The sequence below is a fragment of the Dicentrarchus labrax genome, unplaced genomic scaffold (assembly GCF_905237075.1).
Source record: "Dicentrarchus labrax unplaced genomic scaffold, dlabrax2021, whole genome shotgun sequence".
In the NCBI taxonomy this organism is placed as follows: domain Eukaryota; kingdom Metazoa; phylum Chordata; class Actinopteri; family Moronidae; genus Dicentrarchus; species Dicentrarchus labrax.
Window position 1 is genome coordinate 14,808,781 of NW_026136720.1, and position 21,971 is coordinate 14,830,751.

At 39.4% G+C, this 21,971-nt stretch overlaps 4 protein-coding genes across 7 annotated transcripts; 1 reads left to right on the top strand and 3 right to left on the bottom strand.

Moving 5' to 3' along the window:
• Window positions 1-62: 62 nt before the first annotated feature.
• On the top strand, window positions 63-5,197 carry chid1 (chitinase domain containing 1). Its single transcript, XM_051382028.1, has 12 exons — window positions 63-513; window positions 748-891; window positions 1,913-2,045; window positions 2,128-2,172; window positions 2,281-2,387; window positions 2,486-2,547; window positions 2,638-2,727; window positions 2,830-2,931; window positions 3,026-3,175; window positions 4,051-4,131; window positions 4,228-4,270; window positions 4,367-5,197. Exons 1-12 carry the CDS (start codon window positions 409-411, stop codon window positions 4,463-4,465), a joined length of 1,161 nt encoding a protein of 386 aa, XP_051237988.1. The 5' UTR covers window positions 63-408; the 3' UTR covers window positions 4,466-5,197.
• Window positions 4,552-7,858, bottom strand: gatd1 (glutamine amidotransferase class 1 domain containing 1). Its single transcript, XM_051382038.1, has 7 exons — window positions 7,670-7,858; window positions 7,374-7,450; window positions 6,009-6,114; window positions 5,811-5,918; window positions 5,636-5,727; window positions 5,448-5,541; window positions 4,552-5,349 (listed from the first exon to the last, which is right to left on the bottom strand). Exons 1-7 carry the CDS (start codon window positions 7,716-7,718, stop codon window positions 5,234-5,236), a joined length of 642 nt encoding a protein of 213 aa, XP_051237998.1. The 5' UTR covers window positions 7,719-7,858; the 3' UTR covers window positions 4,552-5,233.
• Window positions 7,859-7,920: 62 nt separating this feature from the next.
• cd151 (CD151 molecule) lies at window positions 7,921-12,741 on the bottom strand. 3 transcript variants are annotated; one of them, XM_051382034.1, is made up of 9 exons: window positions 12,516-12,741; window positions 11,494-11,578; window positions 10,645-10,836; window positions 9,923-9,997; window positions 9,463-9,483; window positions 9,022-9,126; window positions 8,734-8,883; window positions 8,558-8,644; window positions 7,921-8,408 (listed from the first exon to the last, which is right to left on the bottom strand). In XM_051382034.1, exons 2-9 carry the CDS (start codon window positions 11,575-11,577, stop codon window positions 8,349-8,351), a joined length of 774 nt encoding a protein of 257 aa, XP_051237994.1. In that variant the 5' UTR covers window position 11,578; window positions 12,516-12,741; the 3' UTR covers window positions 7,921-8,348. The 3 variants fall into 3 exon arrangements, with proteins under 3 accessions (XP_051237994.1, XP_051237995.1, XP_051237996.1); XM_051382035.1 differs by lacking the exon at window positions 12,516-12,741 and adding an exon at window positions 11,660-11,783; XM_051382036.1 differs by lacking the exon at window positions 9,463-9,483.
• Window positions 12,742-12,826: 85 nt separating this feature from the next.
• On the bottom strand, window positions 12,827-21,885 carry cracr2b (calcium release activated channel regulator 2B). 2 transcript variants are annotated; one of them, XM_051382013.1, is made up of 18 exons: window positions 21,789-21,885; window positions 19,164-19,414; window positions 18,974-19,085; window positions 18,716-18,863; window positions 18,049-18,195; window positions 17,858-17,948; window positions 17,671-17,766; window positions 17,398-17,585; window positions 16,703-16,774; window positions 16,460-16,514; window positions 15,556-15,635; window positions 15,334-15,454; window positions 15,002-15,128; window positions 14,829-14,910; window positions 14,598-14,712; window positions 13,699-13,809; window positions 13,496-13,572; window positions 12,827-13,070 (listed from the first exon to the last, which is right to left on the bottom strand). In XM_051382013.1, exons 2-18 carry the CDS (start codon window positions 19,410-19,412, stop codon window positions 12,986-12,988), a joined length of 1,956 nt encoding a protein of 651 aa, XP_051237973.1. In that variant the 5' UTR covers window positions 19,413-19,414; window positions 21,789-21,885; the 3' UTR covers window positions 12,827-12,985. The 2 variants fall into 2 exon arrangements, with proteins under 2 accessions (XP_051237973.1, XP_051237972.1); XM_051382012.1 differs by lacking the exon at window positions 21,789-21,885 and having other exon boundaries at window positions 19,164-21,778.
• Window positions 21,886-21,971: the final 86 nt, after the last annotated feature.

Here is a 21,971-nt window from a genome sequence, read left to right on the forward strand (position 1 = left end):
ACCTCCTCGGATGACTTCTCTCTCTCTCTCTCACACGCACACAGGCTTTTATTTTGAAAAGCCCCAGTACGGAAGTCGTCCAGCTCGGTTGACGCTCCAGAAACACGTTGAGCTTAAGTTGTCAATCAAAACAGACCACCAAGCCCCCAGCAGTGAAATGTAGGTGGTTTGTGTTATATCCAGGTTGTCTGTATTAGCGGTATGAACGAGGCTGTTTGGGCTCGTTGTTCAGTGTGATTTTTAAACCGCAGGAAGATATGCTGGTTGTTAATCTACCAGATCTCAGTCAGTCAGGAAGGAAGCACTTGCACTGCAAACCTGCAGAGCTGAGCTAACCCATTTTTTATTTAACCTTACTCTTTTTCTTTTCTTTTTTTTTTTTTTACTTTTATTTATTTCTGTTTGGAAATGAGAACGATATTATTCGTGCTGCACGCCATCTCATGCTGCTGGTTGGTCAGTGCCACACTTTCAAAAACTGATGCAAAGAAGTCGCATAAAGCTGAGGCCGAGGTGAGTAACTTCTGGGCTTTACCTTGAAATGGGTGTGAGCTGTGTGTGCTGTCAGGTCTTACAGGTCTTCCTCTGTTTGCCTGGTATGTCACTGGGCTTGAATCATCCTGAATCAGGAAGCAGCCCCCCTTATCCTCTGTTATTTGTCCAGTCATGATGATGAGGAGGAGGGGGATTACTGTGTGTACATGTCACTGAAACTGGCTCTTCTTCCTCTTTGATCTCACTGTTTAGACATCTCCAGCTGAGCTGTCTGTGTTGGAGAGAGGCCTTGTTGTGTCAGATCCGCACTGGAAAGACATAGTGAAGGAGGAAAAGAGACACTGTGCTCACATCAAGAAGACATTTCAAGGGCAAGTGCTTGGATATGTCACACCTGTAAGTCATATCTAACCTGGCTGCTGTTCAGCGTCTGACAGCACTTTAACCTCAGCATGAAAGAATAGGTTCAGTCTGTCTTAATGCAATACTCACCGGCCTGTATGCACATTGGAAAAATTGGTCACTGCAGTTATTCTTCCTCTCAAAACTGACTGAAGCGGTCTTTTACTTTAAAGATGGAGTCAGTCTGAGTTGAGCCAGATTAATCTCCCAAATCTTCCAATGTTTGTCTTTTTATTGCAAAATTCCCTGTTTGTGTTTCATCAGACTGCCCGAGTCAAATAGTTAATTTCTTACTAAAAAGACGGTAAATTAATAGAGCTGAAACTATTGATTAATCAGCAACTGATAATCATTTAATCATTTACCTCCTTCATACATTTTCTGGTTCCAGGTTCTCTACAGTAATGATAGTGAATGTAAGATCAGTGGCTTATGAACTGGTTGTTCTGGGGAAATTGTGATGAACATTTCTCACATTTTCCAGAGATAAACAAAACAACTAATCGATTAATTAGGAAAATGACTGGTTAATTAATCAACAAGGAAAATAATTGCTACTTCTGGACCTTAACTTCAGTTACCCAGTGTGACCTCCTCTTACACTGGAGCTGTACGAGGAAGGTCGCTGGAAGTCAGTCAGAGTTGAGGGTGCTGACAGAAAGTCAGTCTATATAATGACATCATAGTAAATGCTAAATGCATGTTAATGGTTTTTGCATTAATTTAAAAACTGATAATAAAAAAAACCCACCACTTTCCTGACATAAATACCAGTGTGTACCAGTTAAAGGACAAAGTCATTATATGTTTGTGGTTTTCATTACACCAGATTTTAGGGGGTGCTGCAGCCCCCTTAACACCCCCACTTCCAGCACCCATGGGTACCACTTTAAGTGACCAATAACTCATGTGTACCATATAGACATGTGGCTGTTGAATTAAGACGGACTGGAACATTTTTAAACAATCTTTAAAGTGTTTTGTCTTTAAATGTCCTATTTTTCCCGTACTCCAGTGGAATTCCCACGGCTATGACATCGCCAAGACCTTTGGCTCTAAACTAACTTCAGTGTCTGCAGTGTGGCTTCAGCTCCGCCGACGGGGACCTGAAACTTTTGATGTTACTGGACTCCACGATCATGACCCAGGTAGAGGACCGAGTGACAGTCAGATGGAAAGTGTCTTGACTAGTGACAAATGTACATAAAGGGGTCTTTTTTGTCTTCGCAGGCTGGGTCAAAGCTGTACGCAAGTCCAACAAAAAAGTCAGGATGGGTGAGCAGATGTCCTCCCTGCTGTCCACAACTCACAATGTGTGTGTCAGCCCTGTTGGTTTCAGATGAGACTCTATTGTTTGATCATTTTCATTTCCTTTACCCTCAGTGCCTCGGCTGTTATTTGATGGCTGGTCTTACCAGGACTACATGAGCGTGATGGGGAGTGAAGATGAAATTGAAGAGCTGGGAAGTGAGCTGGTGGATGTCGCAAAGGTAATCAAGAGCTGCGTTTAACCTTAAAACCTTAAAATCCCTCGCAAAGGGTTGTTGTGTTTGTCCTGCGTGTGTCTAATGAAGCTGTGGCCTTGCAGACTGAAGGTTTCGATGGTTTCACCTTGGAGCTGTGGAGCCAGCTGGGAGGGAACAAAAGAAAGTGAGTTACTCTGTTGACACGTCTGTGTTATTACCCGAACTACCAGTTCTTTGTCTTAGATGATTCAAATACAAAATCTTCTCCGTACAGGGAGCTGGTCCATATGGTGAAACACATATGTGAGACTTTGAAGGCTAAAAGGCTGGACTGCATTCTCGTCATTCCACCTGCTGTGACAAGGTAAATGAAGCTACTGTATCAGCTACTATAAATGCTAAAAACAAATCACTGAAAGTGGTGCTGACTCTCCTTTTTGCTTCTTTCCATTTCCATCACTACCAGCACGGGGCAGCCGGGTATGTTTGGCAGGGAGGAGTTTGAGCAGTTAGCCCCTGTGGTCGATGGTTTCAGCCTCATGACATACGACTACTCCAGCGGTTCCAGGTGAGTGTCACAGACAAGCGATGTCCATAGATTCATTGTGGTAGAAATGGTTTTAGGTTCACATTCACATTCACATTTAATGTTTTTTTAATAGACCGGGCCCGAGTTCTCCGCTGCCCTGGGTGAGAGACTGTGTTCTCCAGCTTGCACCCAACACTCAGTGGAGGCAAAAGATCCTGCTTGGACTCAATTTGTATGGCCTCGATTTTGCAAGTCAGGGAACAGAGCCGATCCTGGGAGGAAGGTAAGAGAATACTGTGACTCCTGCCGGAATACTTTACATTCACTTTTCAGCAAAACAAGTTTAATACTGTATGTTAAACCAGCAGAACGAGTCATCTTTCTACCACACATTCTTTCTCATTAAAACCCGGTGCCTGTATTACCCACAATGCAACACTACTGCCAACAGTTAGGCTCAGGTGTGTTATGCTGGTGGCAGCTAATGTTGCCTCTAGCCTCAAAAGTCTTTATACAGTTTCTTTCACATATGCAGTAGTACACGACATGTAAACAGACATTGGAGCTTAAAGTTCCCTTTTAAAGCTCCTGAAAACTTTAAAATAACAATTTCTCTATAACATCAAGTATTCATGACCAAAATACCAACAATTAAAGTTAAAGGATCAATGTGTAGGATTTAGCGGTTGCAGATTGCAACCATTTGAATATAGCTCAGCCTTGCAACTGTGTTGGAAAAACTACGACGGCCTCAAAACTCACAAAAAATGCGAAAGGCCCTATCAAGAGCCAGTGTTTGGTTTGTTCATTCTGGGCTACTGTAGAAACATGGTTGTTCAACATGGACTCTGTAGAAGAGGACCTGCTCATTCTAATGTAACAAAAACATGATTCTTATTTTCAAGTGATTATACACTACTGAAAACATAGCATGAATATTATATTCAATTTCTGCCAATAGATCCTCCTAAATGTTAAACACTGGACCTTTTAAAGTGTGTGGTTATGATTAGAGCTCCAAGTACATGGTTCAACTAAGCCCCGCCCTCATAAAACCAGTGAAAGGAGCAACAACAAAGACAGAAATGTCTCATGAAATAGCCAAAAGTTTTTCAGGGACTTTAACACCGTTTTAAACTTGTCTCTGATTTCCTGCAGGTACATTGAGATTTTGCGAGAACACAAGCCAAAACATCTGTGGGATGAATATTCTGGAGAGCACTATTTCAGTTACAAGAGGTACTGATTTAATAACACTTTGAGTCAACAAATTATGCCTGAAATCTTAAACTTCCGACAGCAATCTTTTAACAAGATTCCTTACATTAATTTCAGGAACAATGCTGTTAAACATGTGGTGTACTATCCATCATTAAAGGTAAGTCTTCCTCATATAATCACTTGCCTTTCACTTTAATAACTGATGTTTTCATGAGGTTTACTGGAGATTAACATTATTTTAATGATTTTACAGTCAATCTACCTGAGGATCTCCTTGGCTACTGAACTGGGAACAGGAATTTCCTTATGGGAATTAGGACAAGGACTGGACTATTTCTATGATCTCCTATGAGAGTTGGATAGTCAAGATTGTGGATCATCAGCACATGACTTTTTTTTTCCCCTGAACATGGTGCACCAAAAAATTCAAGAGCTGTATGCAGGTATTATTTTGTTTTTTTTAATTTCTGAGTAAGTAACAGGGAACTATGAAACTATGAAAGTCGTTGACAGGATTTAGTTAATAAAAACTTGTTTGAGCATCATGATAGTCTTGAGAAATCTTGTCTACATAAACAAATCTGTGATTTGTTGATTAAAACGATACTAGCAGGAGACATTAGGTACTTCAGTATGTTGGGAGAAAAAAAACAATTTGTACAGTTCAGTCAGATTGCAGTAACACATCTTCATTCAACACCGGAGTGTGCATCATCATTATGTGTATACAGTTTAAATGAAGGGTTATATTCTTGTTCTGAGGCCTTCAAAGTTTACATGCCACAAACATCTGCAGCTTCTCTTCAGTCCAAACAGACATCTTCAGTTGATCTTTCTCTGGCTTTGAATATCCTCAAAACTGCATCTGCTCCTGACACAACAATGTTTCTCATGTCGCTAATTTTTTTTAAATTTCAAATCAAGACATTTGATTGTGTGGACTTTTTATTATGTTTATGATAACAGCAAGTAATGATGTTGTATGTACAGTGTTGCCAAGCATTTGTTCTGACCCAGCATCTTCCAATATTTGTCTGAGATGAATGTTTGTTTAATTACATGAATATAAATGTGGAACAACCAAGCTGTTTAACTTCCTGATGTCAACATTTTCTATGTTTTACTTGGCACCACAGAGCAGGATGAGATTATTTACAGCGAGTGAGGTGGACTGCATATTCTGACCAGTTATTAGGTGTCTGTCAATGACTACGTGCACAGCATCTTCTTGACTTGCTGGAAAACAAAGAGATAAACACAAGAAGGTTTTAGTTTTTAAAAATGTTGATTACGTTTTTACCAAATTAATATCTGCACTCTGCAGGTCAACCCACCTGTGTATGATCCACCACTGTCTTTCACAAAGTCTTCCACGACCAAGGGCAAGTTGGCAAAGTCAGGCCTCCGCACCAGTTCAAACACTGACGGCTTCCAGCAAAAACAATTACAGTTATTAAATACATTGAAGACGTGAAGATATATTTGTGTATACTACCTTCATGTTTACTTAAAGAAGACTAACCCCTGTTAAACTGTAACCACTGAAGATCCAGCTCTGACCCTCAGTGGCACAACACAGCGCCGACACTCCTTGTCCCACTGCACAAACAGGCTCTGCACACAGAGAAACAAACAAGTCTCCACACTGGACGTATAAATTACATACTGACTGCTTGTAAAATTAGCCTCACACTCACTTTTATGAGAGACAAAGTGTGTGAGAATGCGGTGCAGAGAGCCGCTGTGTGCCAGGTCATTCAGCGCTCCGGGGCAGTCCGGGATGAGCAGCGCCTGGTATCGGGCACCTAGAAAGGGTCATCGAGTCTCTTAACTGAGCAGAGTCCAACCAACACACATAAAAAACAGCCAAATGGTTGTGCAATGAATATTCTCACCATCTATAGATTCAAGTTTGGCTGGTGTCGCGTAGGGTTTCACATTGAAGTCCTGCACCCATCTAGCAGTGCTTTCATCGACTCCAGTAAAGTCTATTGGTTTCCCCTGCAGTTACAAAAAAATCCAGTGCTGAGGTCACTTAATGCTGCCAACTTTAGGTTAGATCTAAACATTAGTTTTATTTGTATTCCAGCAGTGGTTTGCATTTTCCATCATTTCTCAGATGTCAGCATCCCAGCTGGAATAATGAAGTGTTTACTGATGGTTAAAATCACTACAAACAAGGCTTTGCTCTCTTACCTTCCTTCAGTTTATGGAAGTACTGGATAAAATGTTTGTTTTAAAAGATTGTATCATGTCAATAATCAGTGTTTATAATCTGGCCAGATAAACATCAGTTGCTTTAATAGTGAATTATGTACTTCATTAAGGTGGAACATAAAATAATAGACTACTGAATGGGTAGCTGCATTATTTTTAGCGCCTTTACTAATGATCCTGTCAGTCAGATAGCTACCTGTCTTTAAAGCATGTGTTAGTACTCCTTTTTCCCATCTGACAGAATAAGATACCTCACTTTAACTGGTAGCTCTGCCTGAGAGAACAGCTCAGCTTGGTTTAGACCATCTGCTGCGCTGCAGACCTGTGTGAGATCAATCACCTTTTGAAGATCAAAAAAGTCAAAATACTCAAATGGACATTTGAACATCTGCAATTCCATCAGATCTGAACTGAACTTCAACCACTGCTGCAACTAACTACGAACCAGAAGTGAAAGAAGTAATAAGATCCTTAAAGGAGTATAAGCAGGAAGTATAAGCAGGAATATCTAGCTAAAGTATTAAAAGTAAGAGTACTCAATGCAGAAAAATAGACCCTGTGACTGTTACACTATATCATTATATTATTATTGTTATTATTATTACCGGTTCTCTACATTAATGTAAAAACAGGAATCTACTGATGCAGCTATTTTGTATAAGTATTGTATAAAATCATGATTACATATTATTATTATTATTATTATTATTATTATGGATTAATCTGATGATTATTTTGTCAACTGATTGGTTGCAAAAAATAAGAAATTAGGGAGAGATGCTGATTTATAAAAAAAAAAAAATTATTAAAATAAATGGAAAAGCAGGAAATCCTCAATTTGACTTGGACTTGTTTGGGATTTTTGCATGAAAAATTATGCATTTACTGAGTGATTCGTATCGATTAATCAACCAATAGTTTGAGCTCTACCTGTAATGTTGTACTTTCATGTAAAACAAAGCATTCACACACAGATAGGAGGCTACAACACTGCAGTAATATTCATTTTGTTGCCTGTTTTGCAACTATAAATGTAGTCTTACCCCGGGAGTGGCTGTCTGGAGATTAAACACTGGAGTACAAAGACTGAAGGACTGATGGAAAGACTTTGCTGACACTCCTGAAGGAACAAAACAGTTAAAACTGAGATCAATGTAAACAAACTGTAGCTTGGTTAAGCTAGCTAGCGAGCAAGTGATGTTTGACCACGGCCAACAGGTTAATTTAAACAAGAACTAAGCTCCAATTTATACAATAATGAGCAAAATAAACTCAATACTACACTCTGTCAGTGTGTAATTCATCGTTCATTAAATGAAACTTAAACTAAAGGACCCACCTTGTGGAGAAGCACTCGCCACTATCAGACAGGTTGGTTTCGCAGACATTTCATTTACCTCTGTGATCCCTCCACATTAAATAGTTCAGCTTGTTTGAAATGAATACGAAGATTAATGTGGGTGAAAGCATAAAAAGGAGAAATACGACAGGAGGAAGTGCTGTCAGCTGACAACAACATCCGCTGAAGGATTTCAGAATAAAAGTTAATTGTCAAAAGGCGGGGAAGTACAATATGTGAAATTCAATGGGAATAATAAATGGACATCGTTTTTATTTGTATTTCAACAAACAAAAAATATATAACTTTGGTAAACACTGTGTGATACATTAAAAAACTAAATAAACAACAAGACCAACACTGATTACAAATGCAGCCACAGCATGCTCTTATTTCTCTGCTCTTTAAAATATGTGTTTTGGTTACAGGTTCATCCACACATTATTATCTTAACATCACAGGGAAGATACTTAAAGCATATAATGGCTAATGCAGAAAAAGAGCACTGCTGCCCAGCAGCATTATAGTATCTGTAGTGTCTGTATTTTGAAAAATCATCACCTCATTATTTGAATTGGCATCACAGCATCCAGAACTGTGTTAATAATTTGGGCATTAAAATATCTAACCATACATTTTACAATTCATTATGTTTTGTGATATTAAAGACACTCAAAAATCAGTACGGATCTTCTTTCAAATTTTGATAAAGGCAGCAAGTAAACATCATCCCCACAAGCTGAAAGAAAAAGAAGACACGAGGAACTTGTTAGTTCCTCACTTCACACAGAAACAACTATTGTTCACAGTTCAGCTGCTGGCATTTTGCTCAACATTAAAAGACATGTTCATATTAACCTCTGTTTTGCTCAGTGGTTCGTACTTTACCTGTAGAAATGCAATCCCAATGCCCACTGCACCCAGAATATACAACTGACTCAGGATGAATTCTTCTAATTTCATAATGCAACCTCCCTGTGAGCAGGAGACAAGGAAAGGAAATTAAAATGTTGCTATAGTTTATATAATTTATTCACAGCCAAATGGACACACACTCTACCTACCTCCACCTTGTAGATGTTGGAAGGATGGTCCCTGCGGCCGCAGAGGTCACTGGGAGTTTTACAGCAGCTATCAGGAACGAGCCGCTCATTCCCCTGGATCCACACACTGTCTATCCAGTCTGAGGAGTTGTGACTGCCACAACACTTAAACTGAGAGGGAGCCAGTGCAATGCACAAAAGACAGAACGAAAGACAACACAATGGTGACTGACACTCAGGCTAAAGGGGCCAAGTGCCTGAGTTTCTGTCTGGCAGTTAGTTGCCTGTCATACAGTGTCACTTACTCACCTCCTGCTGAAGTTTATCCACAGCCTGCGTGACGCTCTCCTCCCCCGGCTGCTGGTATTTCTGCTGCATGGTCACCTTCAGGTTCTGTGTGAGTTGATCATCCAGCTGTGAGACAGAAGAAGCATTTCAGTGATAGCTCTGGAAGAAAGAAAAGTGTCATCTGCAAATCTCCTCCCATCAATAAAAATAGCCCCTGGTCAAGTTTCTTTCCTTCCTTGTAACATTCCACTGTACCTGTGCAATGCCCACACATAACTCAAAACATATGAGCACAGATCCTCCGACCCCACCCCGTGCTGCACATTCTTTAAATGGATTTACAAATAAGAAAAGTTGTGTTGCCTGTCTGACCAAGTGCAAAGAGTGAAAACAAACCATTTTATATCTAATCTGTTAGAGAAACAGCTCGATACAAAATGGAAACAGGTGGCAGCAGATTACCTGGTAGCAGAAAGGGAAACACTGGAGCAAGAAAAGGGGGGAAGAAAGAGAGGTGTGAGAAAGATGGAAAAACAGGACAAATGAAGAACATGCACAGAGAGGCATGCGGAGAAGATTTCACAACAGAGTGCAACAAATGAGGCATTTCATGGGAGGTAAATAAGAAGTGAATAGAAATAATGGAGAAGAATGGCGTTTGTAACCATATTGAGTGATAATAAAGTGACAAAAATACACATCAAATACAAACAAAGAAAAAAAGTCAGATTTGTATTTGCTGCAGTGGGATTTAAACTTCATGGTAGGTAATAAACAAAAAGTATGAAGTACAATCAGTTGGTTATGCCAGTTCATGCAAGTTTATCAGGAAATATTTATATTTAAAATGAAATTATATTGGACTAATATCTGTCACTATGCCTTGGTCAAATGTATACAAACACAAGGTAAATCATTTCACCTCTTGGTAGGTAATGTAGGCCAGCACACCAGCAATGATCTCCAGCAGAAAAATACAGAGCAACAAGCACAAATACTGTAGAGGAGAGACAGGAAATACATGAAATAAACAAGAACACAGCTGGTTCAGATGGTGTGTCAGTGCATTTTTGTGCTAAAACATGACATTAAATGTGATTTAAGATATGATATTAGCATCAATAGTATCTGTGCATAACTAAAACTATAATATTCCAGAGAATAACTTGGTTTAACTGTGGTGAAGGAAGTTATTCATTACAAAGGTTGTGTCAAATTTGGAAACAGACATAACGTCACAGAGCCTGTGCAGTTTTGCTTCTGTATTACATCTTCTCACTGCGTCTGTCTGTGTCTCTCACACACTCTTCAGTCCAAGCAGCCGCTTGTGATGCCCTTCATTCCTCTGGCATGAGCTGCACTCTAAATCTAAACTCTTAAAGACACACTCTGCGTGACTTAGTCTGTTATATTTGACAGTCATGTCATAATGAGCTGCACTGAATGCAGGCAGACAAGACAGAAGGTCACCAAAGATTAACTTTCAGTACGTAGAGGTTGTGTGTGTATAAACAGGAACTTAAAAGTGTCTTTCTTTCGTGTCTGATTCATGGAGTTATTGCTTTGGTGGAGTAAACTAAAACAACCAAGGTAAAAAAAATAACTAAATAAAGGCAGTGTTTTGTATGTCTGATCCATTTTTACCACAATCAAAAGACTCTTCATCTCCTTCAGAGTGGCACAGCATCCGATTATCCCGGTCACTATCACAATGACCCCAGCAGCTATCAGGATGTAAGCTGAGGCTGAGTAGAAGCTGGAGTTCAATAAACTGATGTAGTCGCTCTTTTCCACCAGAGTCCACACTCCCACCGCCAGTACGGCCCCTCCTGCCAGCTGAAAGAACATACCGGTATCAGCTCAACTCAGACCAGATGCTCATATCAAGAATGCAACACATAATTTGTAGCAGTTATAACATAACTCCTGAAATGTGACAGTGATGCAAACTAGACAACGCCTTACTCTTTCTCTGTCAGCCCCAGGAGACATTCAGCTAAATTTGTTTTTGTTATCTTGATGCACATAAATCCCAGCTTCATATCTTTGTGCATATTGTGGAAACGCACACAGTAGCCTATACAAGAGCTCATTTAATCTACTCTTAAACCCTTAAGTTAAGAAAAGGAAATGCAGGAAAACTGAAAGTTGAAGTACAGACTATATGTAGTATTTGATTTTTCGCATAACTATTGTAACTATTAGACACACTAAATAACATCATACATGTAGTTTAGAGAAACTGTATGGAGTATAATATTTTGTGTAAAGAATACGTTGTTTTTGCAACCATGAGAAACAATAGGAATTGTGTGAGATCAATAAAGTAAAAGGAAAATCTTAATTGCAGAGAGATTCTGTGACATCTTAGGGAAAGCATAAGTTTAATGCCGTAAGTCAAAGTTAATAATTATAACAGCACCCAATAGAGTTCTTAACTGAGGCTTTTGTTGTCTTAAATAGAAAAATCTTAACACTTCCTTGTTAACTTACCCAAAAAATAATGTTGAAGAGAAGAAGTAGATATTTCAGACAAATTGTCCCACAGCTGTGTCTTTTCTCACGTTGAGCTTCCATTCTGAAATTAAAATATTTATGTTAGTACACCATAAGAAGAAATCCCTCTAGAGAAGATTAGATTGCACAGTTGAATCCCCACCTCGAGAATTAACACAAGATGCTCAGAGAACAGGTCATACCCTCCAACACTGAAGGTTTTTATCGCATGTCAAGAAGCTAAAGCCTATGGTGCTATATCTGATTGAGAGTAGTCAGTTGCGGTATACATGTAGGAATTTCCTCTTTCAGCCAGCTTTAGTTCCACGTTTGGTGTGAAAACCACCAACACATAAACTACAGAACAAATTAGCTTCCCTGACATCATTTTATCTTTTTTATATATCAACTTTGAGTAATATTACACAGTAGACTAGAAATGAGATGTGGTGTACTTCAAGTTTGCAAAAAAGTTGGTATAAAAGAGCGATGTGAAGAGCTCAAGGATGAAATCAAATATGTTGTGGGGAAAACATACTTAACTTGTGTCACATGTCATCCAGCAGACAGATATATATGTCTCCCATCCCAGTAACTTAACCTGATCTTCTCACACTCCAGTGAAATACTGTTTTTAACTTTTAATGCTTTACTTCATGAATACGTCTGTTTTCATCCTGACTGGAACCGAACTTTCCCCTGCTTCCTTTCTAAGAAAAGTTATGACTCTGAGCATCATGAGAAATTGGGATTTTAGATTTTATGTTTCACTGAACTTTTCATTTTACAAAGAAATAAACAAATCAAGACAGAGTAAAGGAACAATAACTATAATATATATATATAAAAAACACAAAATGTAATGCTGTTTTCCAGCCTTAAGGCAACTGCATACTCCATATATGAAAATTGTCCAGCACAACAAAATCTCCCAATGGTCAGAATCAGAGTTATTTTTAACTCATTGTGTCATGGAAAAACTGCTCTCTCCCTTTCCGCTGAGACTAAAATACTCCTACCTGATTTTAGATGGTGGGCCCTGAAGGATGTAGATTATTGGGGTAACGTCTTCCCAGATCCCACCAACCCCGGTGTCAACACACTGCTGTCCTTGAAGGTTAACTGCAACAGTGCAAGTTCTCAGTTGACACTCAGACCCGAGCCTCCTACCCAAGTGCCTGAGCGTCTGTCCTCGTTTGGCAGCAACAGGCAGCTCCACATGTTATGTAGAGTACATGGCTGCCCCCAGCTGGTTTCTCACGCATATGAGCTCTATTGCCACTAGAACAAATTGAAGATATTGATATTGAAGACTATGACAACAAAGGAGTCATCAAAAATATAATTTATTGGATGGATTATAAAGATACATAACAACATAGGAAAACATTACAGATAGTGTTCAGTAAACTTGACTCAGTAAAAAGTGACTCGTCAACATCCCTCATAACTCCCGTCAACCATGGAGCTGATATCTTTCTTCTTCTGTTCATGTACAGCAGCGTCTTGTAGCGATGTCCTCAGTCAGCAAGAGTGCATCTTCACATTGTCGATCATGCTGGGACACTAACATCCTAAAAAGAAGAAAATCATTAAATCATTGTGCAGCAGAAACCACAACATGTGAGAATAAAAATTGTGATCCTACCGCCAGTTTATCAGTTACATCCCATATCAATGACAGTAGACTAAATGTGACAAATAGTGGTGAAACAATTAGTTGATTGTTGTTAGTTGCAACCATTAAGACCGCAAACCAATTCAACAGCACCACTAACAAAAGTCTCAAACAAAGTTGAATCAACACCTCTAAAATCACTAAAACGTTCATGATGTTTTACATGACTGCTGTATTAAACGGCATACCTAATAAACTTGTATTTTGGTTACAGTGAAAAGCATGATAACAAATTAAGTGTACCAACAAATTGCCAACACAGCAGACACAAACATTTTACAGGATCCAGTTGATGTGAATTAAAGAAATAATATGCCATACCCGGCCAGATCAGTCATCACCTCGTCCATGTTACATCCAGTTTTGGCGCTGCACTCGTAAAACAAAGCTTGGTGTTGCTGTATAAACCAGGAAGTTAAAAACATTTTATTTCATTCATTTCCAAAGACAATATTCCTTTCCTGGCAGTCGCATTATGAGTAAATCACTGCAGAAAGTAGTTTGAATATTCAAATGTGACGCACCTCTGCTAGTCTCTGACCCTCCTCAGTTGTCACTTTTCTGCTGTGACTGTTGACTACCAGGTCCAGCTTGTTCGCCAGCAGCATCAGTACCGCACCTTCACACATCTTCTCCTGTGACAGACATACAGCAAGTTAAAATACACTACTATTAGTGTTGAAAACAGAAGCAAAACAAAGGATATCAATGGTATAGAACGATTAATCATACCCATCATTCTGGTATTTTGAGATAAGTCACATCTGCAGGCAGGTTGTCAGTGTGGTTGCTGTGAAATGATGTCAGTACTCCTTCTTGTGTGTTTTGGGAAGTTGCCAAGAAAGTCTCATGCATCCTGCTATAAACCTAAATGTCCACCATCGTCTGTTCTAAATGTTTGCAAGTTCATGTTTCATCATAAATGAAAGCGAATCTCAAACCATCACAGGCTAGTGTTAAATATATATTATGTTATACTGTATAGAATAATCCAGTTAAATGACGTTTCTTCTGACATACTGTACCCTGCTCTCCCTTAAATACCAGTCACGTTCTGAAGCATAACCCAAGTGTATTAGATTGTAATGTACATGACATAATGGAAATATACATAACTTTTCTTTGTTTGGATATTGTCATTATATATCGGCCATCATTCTCTAACTATTGGCATCGGCCACTGAAAAACCCATATTGGTCGACCACTTATCAATAGTAATGCTATTACGTTGCCAACATAAACATTGGACAAAATATCCCAAAAATCAAAAAGATAAGGACATTAATCACTTAGATGGCATTAGTGTCTATAGAGATTTCCTATTGCTCTGTATTGTCATTTACCTGCATGTGTATTCAAATTGAGACAAACTGTTTTGCATGTTTTTCCATCCAGCCATCTGTGACATCTCCACCTGCTCACCTTCACTGAGTCCATCCATCCTCTCACGGCGGTGAAGGAGGGGGAGTGAGTTAGGTCATACATGATGAGGATACCGTCAGCCTTACGGTAGTACTGCTCAGTGATGCTGCGAAACCTGAATAAAAAAAAAGGAACAAAACACGAAAAAAGCTCAATTTGTATTAACTGAAATACGTAAAGATACAACAAAAAAAGCACATGGCTGGTAAACATGGGAATAATCTGTCTGACCTCTCCTGTCCTGCAGTGTCCCACAGCTGCAGGGTGATGGTGGTGGAGCCCAGAGTTAAAGACTTCATCTGGAAATCTATACCTAGAAACAACAAGGTTTCATACTTTACTTAAAAATATATGTATACACTGAGGAGCGTGTTATTCATTGTGAAAAGGAGAGAGAAGCTTACCAACAGTAGCGCTGATATTGCTGCAGAAGTGTCCTGTGCTGTAGTGCTGGATGAAGGAGGTCTTACCCACTCCTGAGTTACCCAGGAAAACCACCTTGAACACTCGCTGAGGACTGACAATTCTGCACTAAAATTCAGGTAAAGGTACCAAACTTAACATTTTTATATCAGTGTCATGTCTTCTTATTCTCTACCAAAGACAAATATGTGCTCCATCATTGCTATGCAGATCACAAAAGCCTTATCATGATACAGTAGGCCTCCAGCTGTTGTGTTATAAAATGGATGGATTTGGGATTTTAATGTATTGGTAGATTTTGTATGTTCCCTACCTGATTTTGCATCTGTTCAACATTTTCACAACTGACTCTACATGACGGTTGCTGCCTGTTGGATGAATTTGTCACCTCTTTGACTTTGTCCTGCTCCAACTCATCAGATGAGCTCCGCTGTCTTCAGAATCAATGAATACACAAAAAATTAGTTGCTTCCTTTCATGGCAATCTGCCTCGCATTACTGGACAAATGGTAAATGTGACTTAAGTCATACAAACCTTTTCAATGGATTGTCTTGCAGTAAGTAGTTACCTATGACTGACCCTTTCTTCTGCAAACTCTTTGTGACATTTGGAGTCTAAAAGGTTTTTGTAAGGCAGAAGAAATGAGTTGCATTAAGGTTTTTATAATATGCGGTTTATATAGTGTAAATATATGGGTGTGCTATGGTAAGTTTCCAAGGAATATTAAGTAAAACTGTCTTCTCTGTGGAAACACAGACAGGCACAAGCAGAATATTTGATATGTATGTTTAAAAAAGCAAGTATTCAGTCCAATAGTGACATTTATTCTGCAAGAAGTTTAACATCGTAATCATTTATCAGCGATACACTTATTTGATTATAAATTATACGACAAAAATACAAGAAATTATGTTCATTGTGTTCGGTTTCTTGAATGAATATTTTGAATTTAGTTAACAAATGCCATATATTGATTTTGAAGCGGATGGGATAAAGGGGATCAGCACTCCTTTAAGAATTGTGACAAATGGTTTTATTAGTTTGGTCAATACTGACTCATTTCAGTTCACCTGCATAAATAAAGCTATGTACAGTATCATTAATATACATATAAAACACTCTTTCATTCAAGTTGACACAGGACAGAATAAATGTCTTTTCAACAAAATCCTTCACTTCACTGACCAAGAGAAAAAAAGACATTGCTGACATGGCAGAAAAATCTGAAACCGTGTCAGCGACATTAAGTTCAATCAATAACCAAATAATAACAGCTGCCCATATAAATAATCATTGTCCAGAGGATGGAATAAAGCATGACGCTATTCCAAGACTTAGCTTAGGTGGGATAAATCTTCCGTGCCCACGGGGTACAAAGGTCTTCACTGAGGTAATAATTTAATGGCAGATGAGGAAGGACAGAGTGTCTGTGACTAACCCTCTTCTGAGACTGTTGGGCATCTTTCTCATCGCGCAGTCTTTTGTTCATATCCCTGACACAAAGAGACAAAAAAAAATTACAACCAACATCACACAATTTGATCCATGTTTAGAGTAAAAAGAAAGACACACTGTAATTACATTCATTGCTTTACAAGTTCAGTGTTAATCTAAAAATTATGTCAGGAAATTTATTTTATCTTCACAACAAAAATAACTCGATTGAAACAGCAGCTGTTACCTCAAAAGCTCCAGTTGTCTCAAGAGACTATCCTTCTCTTTCTGCATGTTCCTCGAAACCTTCATCACATTACTACAGTGAAGCAAACAAAATATTGTTACAGGACGAGTCTGGCGGTCTGAGTGACGTTTGCTAAAAATGACAGTGCCCTTACACAGCTTTATTATAATTACAGCTTTATGTTATTACTTAACAACCTTTTTTTTAATGAAAACTATATAGTTGGAGCTGTTTGTAAAGATTTATCTCTTCAGTCTGGACAAATGTGCCTTGGTCTGAGTGCCACAGGCAGGGTAGGGAAGTGACTGATTCATCTTTACGCTCAACTGAAAAAACAAGTCCAAATGATTGTGTACAATAATCTAATTGTGTCTCCATTTTAGTACCTTTAAACTTGTCTGACATGGAAAAGTTATGCATGCTTTTATTTGATCTCACATTAGCAATGATAAATTCTTTCTGGTCTTGATCAAAAAACTCTGAACAGCCTGCAGCTAGTTTGACTGGAACTGGAATGAGAGATCATATGACTCCCATGTGTTCATTATTCTGTTTCACAAACTCACTTTGTAATCAAATTACTAGAAAGAACATGTTTCAGTCGTGCTTCAAGGAGAGACAGTGTTTCATGATCCAATTTTTGATACATCTTTTGGAACATTTACAACATTTAGTATGTGCTGTTAGCCATTCACCTCTTTCTGGTCTCTTGTTCCTGGGTAGCGTCGTGCTGCAGCAGGCTGAGCTGACCCAGAGCGGCCTGCAGCTGCTCTCTGCTGCTCTCCACCTGCTCCAGTAACTGGGCGTTGAGGCTCCGCAGCTGCTGGTTCTGCTCCTTGATGTTTGCCTGTTCACAGCTCAGCTGCCGGATTTTGGTCTCCAGCTTAAGACAAGGACAGATCTTGTTGATTCACTCTAAGACTCTTTGCACGCTTCAGAAATAACATTTGTGTTGTTTGGACACCTACCTCTTTCTGTTTGATCAGTGTACTCTCCAACTCTTGCTCACGCATCTTCAGCTCCTCCTCAAGTTTCCGCCCTCTCTGCTTATGTTTAATACTGTCCTTGATTTCACAATAAATTCATTAAATTCTATTATAATGAACACTTTTGTTAAATGGCACAAAAGCTGGACTAAAAAGCACGCATCTGTACCTGAGCCAGGCGTTTCTCTCTCTCCTCTCGGATTTGGCTTTCCATTTCTTCATATATGGACCGAATAACCTGATCATGTTCGCTCTCCCGTCTAGAACAGAGAAAATCTCATGAAAAAAACTCAGAGTTAAAGGGCACAATTAATCTATATTGTGTTTCACATGCAGGGGACATTGGTAGGAAGATGGCACCTGCGTAGAGCTTGTTCAAGACTATCTCTCTCTCTGATGGAGTCCTGTAAATGGGACACTGCGTGGATCAGTACGCCTTCGAGGGCGTCAACCAGCTCTGGTCTGTCTCGCTGGAGGTCACACCACAGAGAGCATAACTCCTGCTGACTGACACACAACACGACACAACACAAAGCTGTTAAAGTGATCTTAACAGCACAACATCACTTACATTACAAAAAGATAAACTGATAAACTGTATACATACAGGAGTGGTAAGGCTCGACTCAACTCTACTTGCTATTAGATATACATTCAGTTCCAGTTTATTAGGTACACCTCGCTAAAACGAATGCAGTCTAATGCAACAATCCTGCAATAAATCCTAAATTTATGAGGGCTTTAATGTTTAGTTTTAGTTGAAACTGTTGATGTTGATTCAACTTTATGGTAACTTTGGAGGTTGTGGTTCTGTTCAATTTTATTGCGTTGTTCTGGCAGGTGTTTCCACTATTTTGTTCAGGCTAAAGAACAGAAACACCTCAGTATTAACCTGCATTAGTTTGAGTACTTAGGTGTACCTAATAAACTGGCGACTGAGTGTAGATTTATATATGCTACTGTAGAAGTCAAGGGGAACCCTTAGTTAACAGCCTGGATGGCAAATCATTTGTGACAGTGATCTTACTCTTTGAAGAGTTTGTCAGCACCCAGCTCCATCAGTATGTTTACAAATCTAACTGCAGTGGGGTCTTGGGCCCAGTACATCCGGTCCATATCCTCTTCTGCTTCATCTTGACTCAGCTCAGTTGTGTCCTCCAGCCCCACAAACTCACCTGCACCACAGACAGAGAGGATTTGGTTTAAAAGTGGATGACAGAGCAGTAGCTTTCCCCACAGATGCTATAGTGAAGAGTGCTCAAATTATTCGACAATATACACTCACCAAGTCCTGTGTTGAACTCAACGGGAGTGAGGAATCCGTTGCTCCGTCGGTCCAGACTCTCAAACACCGTCTCCAGCTGTTCAGGGGAAAGCGGCAACTCCCCTTGGAGCCTCTGACCACAAGAAGATGGAAAGTTCAAGACTCCATAAATCGGCCTAAATGTTGTTAGTTCACCACATCAGCTGCTCACCTGCATATCCCGCTTTGTGATAAAACCTTTCCCCTCTTTGTCACACAGCACAAACAGCTCCTTGGCCTTGCCCATGGTCTCTGCCTGAGGGCTTCCTGGCACCGCCTCTCTGGGTGAAGCCAGTTGACTGCGTCCCCTGCTTGGCATGGGGCTCCCAGCTGGTAGGGCCCGAGGTTTGGGGCTCACTGGTACTGCCTCACCTCTGCCTTGACCCACCAGCACTTCCCCATCATTCAGCCACTTAGACATTACTGCAGGTATGAGTAGAGAACTGGTGTATGTGTCTATCATTAAATACAGGCTGTATATACACAGGCTGACTTCATAGTTTGACATTTGATATTGAATGTTTCACTTTGTCCAGGAGACAGGAGAAGCAAAGCTCAACAAAATCAACAAAAAAAATCTGTAACTATTTTTATAATCAATGAATCAATGAGTCATTTTCAACCAGAAATAGTGGAGGAAAAAAAGCCAACCATTTTCTGCTTCCGGCTTCTCAGTGAGTTAACAATATCATTGTAAACTGAATATCGAAACCCCCCAAGATATTTAAAGAAGTCACCACAGACTGTAGGTGGTTGTGCTTTTTTCGCTTTTTTAAAAAAATTTCTCTAAATGATGAGTCAATTAACTGAAAGTTATTATTATTTACAGCCCCAAGTATTTCAACTAAGGCTGCAACGACTGGTCATTTTCATTATCAATTTATTAGTCAATAATTTAATCGATCATTAGAGTAGATATTAGTTGTTTGGTCAGTAAAATGTCAAAAAATGTTGAACACTGCCCAGGGTGACGTCCTTAAATGTCTTTTGTTCACAACCCAAAGATAATCAGTTTATTGTCATTGAGGAAAAAATAAACCAGAAAATATTCACACCTGCGAAGCTGAAATCTGAGAATTTTGACTTTTCTTTTCTTAGAAAATGACTCAAAACTATTAATTAATTATGAAAATACCTGCTGGTTAATTTAATAGTTGACAACTACCATCAGATACCATCAGTTTTAGGCGTAATCAGAGACATTTACTTTCTTGATGACCCAGAATTAATTAAAAAAAGACACTTTGGATGTTCTCACTTCTTGCTGCGAGATATTGTGAGAAGCTGAACATACAGGTCCTCCCATGTCAAACATGAGATGCAGAACAAACTAAGCTGTGACTGCGCGCATTATCTCCAGCTGCTGTGAACAGGTGTCAGATAGGTCCACACGCAATAAGATTTTTGAGGTATCTCATATGACGGCATGTTATTTTACATATTTCTATGAAAAACGTTAATGTTTCTGAGGAAGGGGAAAACATAAATTCTTAGCTTCATGCAGCACAACCAGTAAACTTATATAAATGGTAGTAGAGTGCATGGCTGTGCACCAGGATATGTAGAGGGTAAAAAACAGGATGGTGTCATGTGAGAAGATTTAATGTGTACTCTAAGGGGAGGGCAGATTGTCAGGGCAGAGGAGATGCAAATAAAACATTTGCAGTTGTTTGCATTGTCAGAAATACCACAACTGCAAACAGATTCTACTCTTAGGAACTACAGGGGAACATGCCTCAGTATCTCCGTGAACATTCATAAAACAGTGATTTATGACTGACTGGATATTTTTTTATTCATTTCCCTTACACAGAAAAAACATAAACATAAATCATAAATAGTGTCATTTAAATATAATTTTAAATGTTTGAAAAAAAAAAAAGATATTTCTGGAGGTCATCTGGCTTAAGGTACACACTGACTTGAAACCTGCATCACTGTTAAATGAAATATAACCTCTCCTTCCTATCTCTCCAGCCCTGCTATAAAAGGCCATAAAACCAATTCCTAAACGTTTACTGACAAACAAAGTGGCAAGTGAAGCATCTTGCTGATGATCTACGAAGATTAAAACTTCCTTATGCCACTAGAGATACGCTGGTATTCCTGATACAAAAAGGCTTATGTAAACATCAGATGTTAAGGATTTTGTATGTCAAACTAGACTCCCAATAAGCCAACAGCCACACCAAAGGTCAAATAGACTTACACACCTAACACACTATTTAGCAAGGTCGGTGTGTGGCGCAAGGTGGAGTTCAGCACATACAGAGAAAGTGACTACACCTAATTAAATAGTTTACAACATGTTGTAGGCTTCAAAAACAGTCAAACGGCCCCCCACACTTTCTCTGATAAATGTCAACATAAGAGCATACTCACTGGGTTCACTTAGAACATATGTTGCTTAAAAGAAAACACTCACTGACAGCTCTGATGATTAAACCGCAAGGTAAACACACAACATGGTAGTGAAATGCAGATTAATGTTTGCGACGGTGCCGAAAAAGTTGGACTAAAACTCAGCAAGGCAACAATGCCATGAATGAAACAGCTCGACAGTTACATGCGACCAATTCTAGAGCAGCTGAGGTGAACCAAAACCCCAAGGGAATAAGGTCATGTCCATTTATTTATTATTAAACAAGAACCACACAACAACACAGCAGTTAGTCGGTTGTTAACGCACCACAGCAACGAGAGGAGTGAACACTTAGTCGTAATATTTCTAAAACGACTCAACATTACTGTGTTTTAACATGAATTCAGCCAAGTAGGAGAAACTTCGACTACTCACCTACGGTGCACCGGACGACGGTGTCCACTAACGTTACCTCTGATCACCTCACGTTACTTCAGTCTCATACCGGCTCGAGCCGCTGGGTGGCAGTGACGACTGCGCGCTGTCCCGACACTACCGTAATGTTCGATGTAGACCGCGAGGACAAAGCCACGCCCGCCCAAATGTTTACTAATTGTT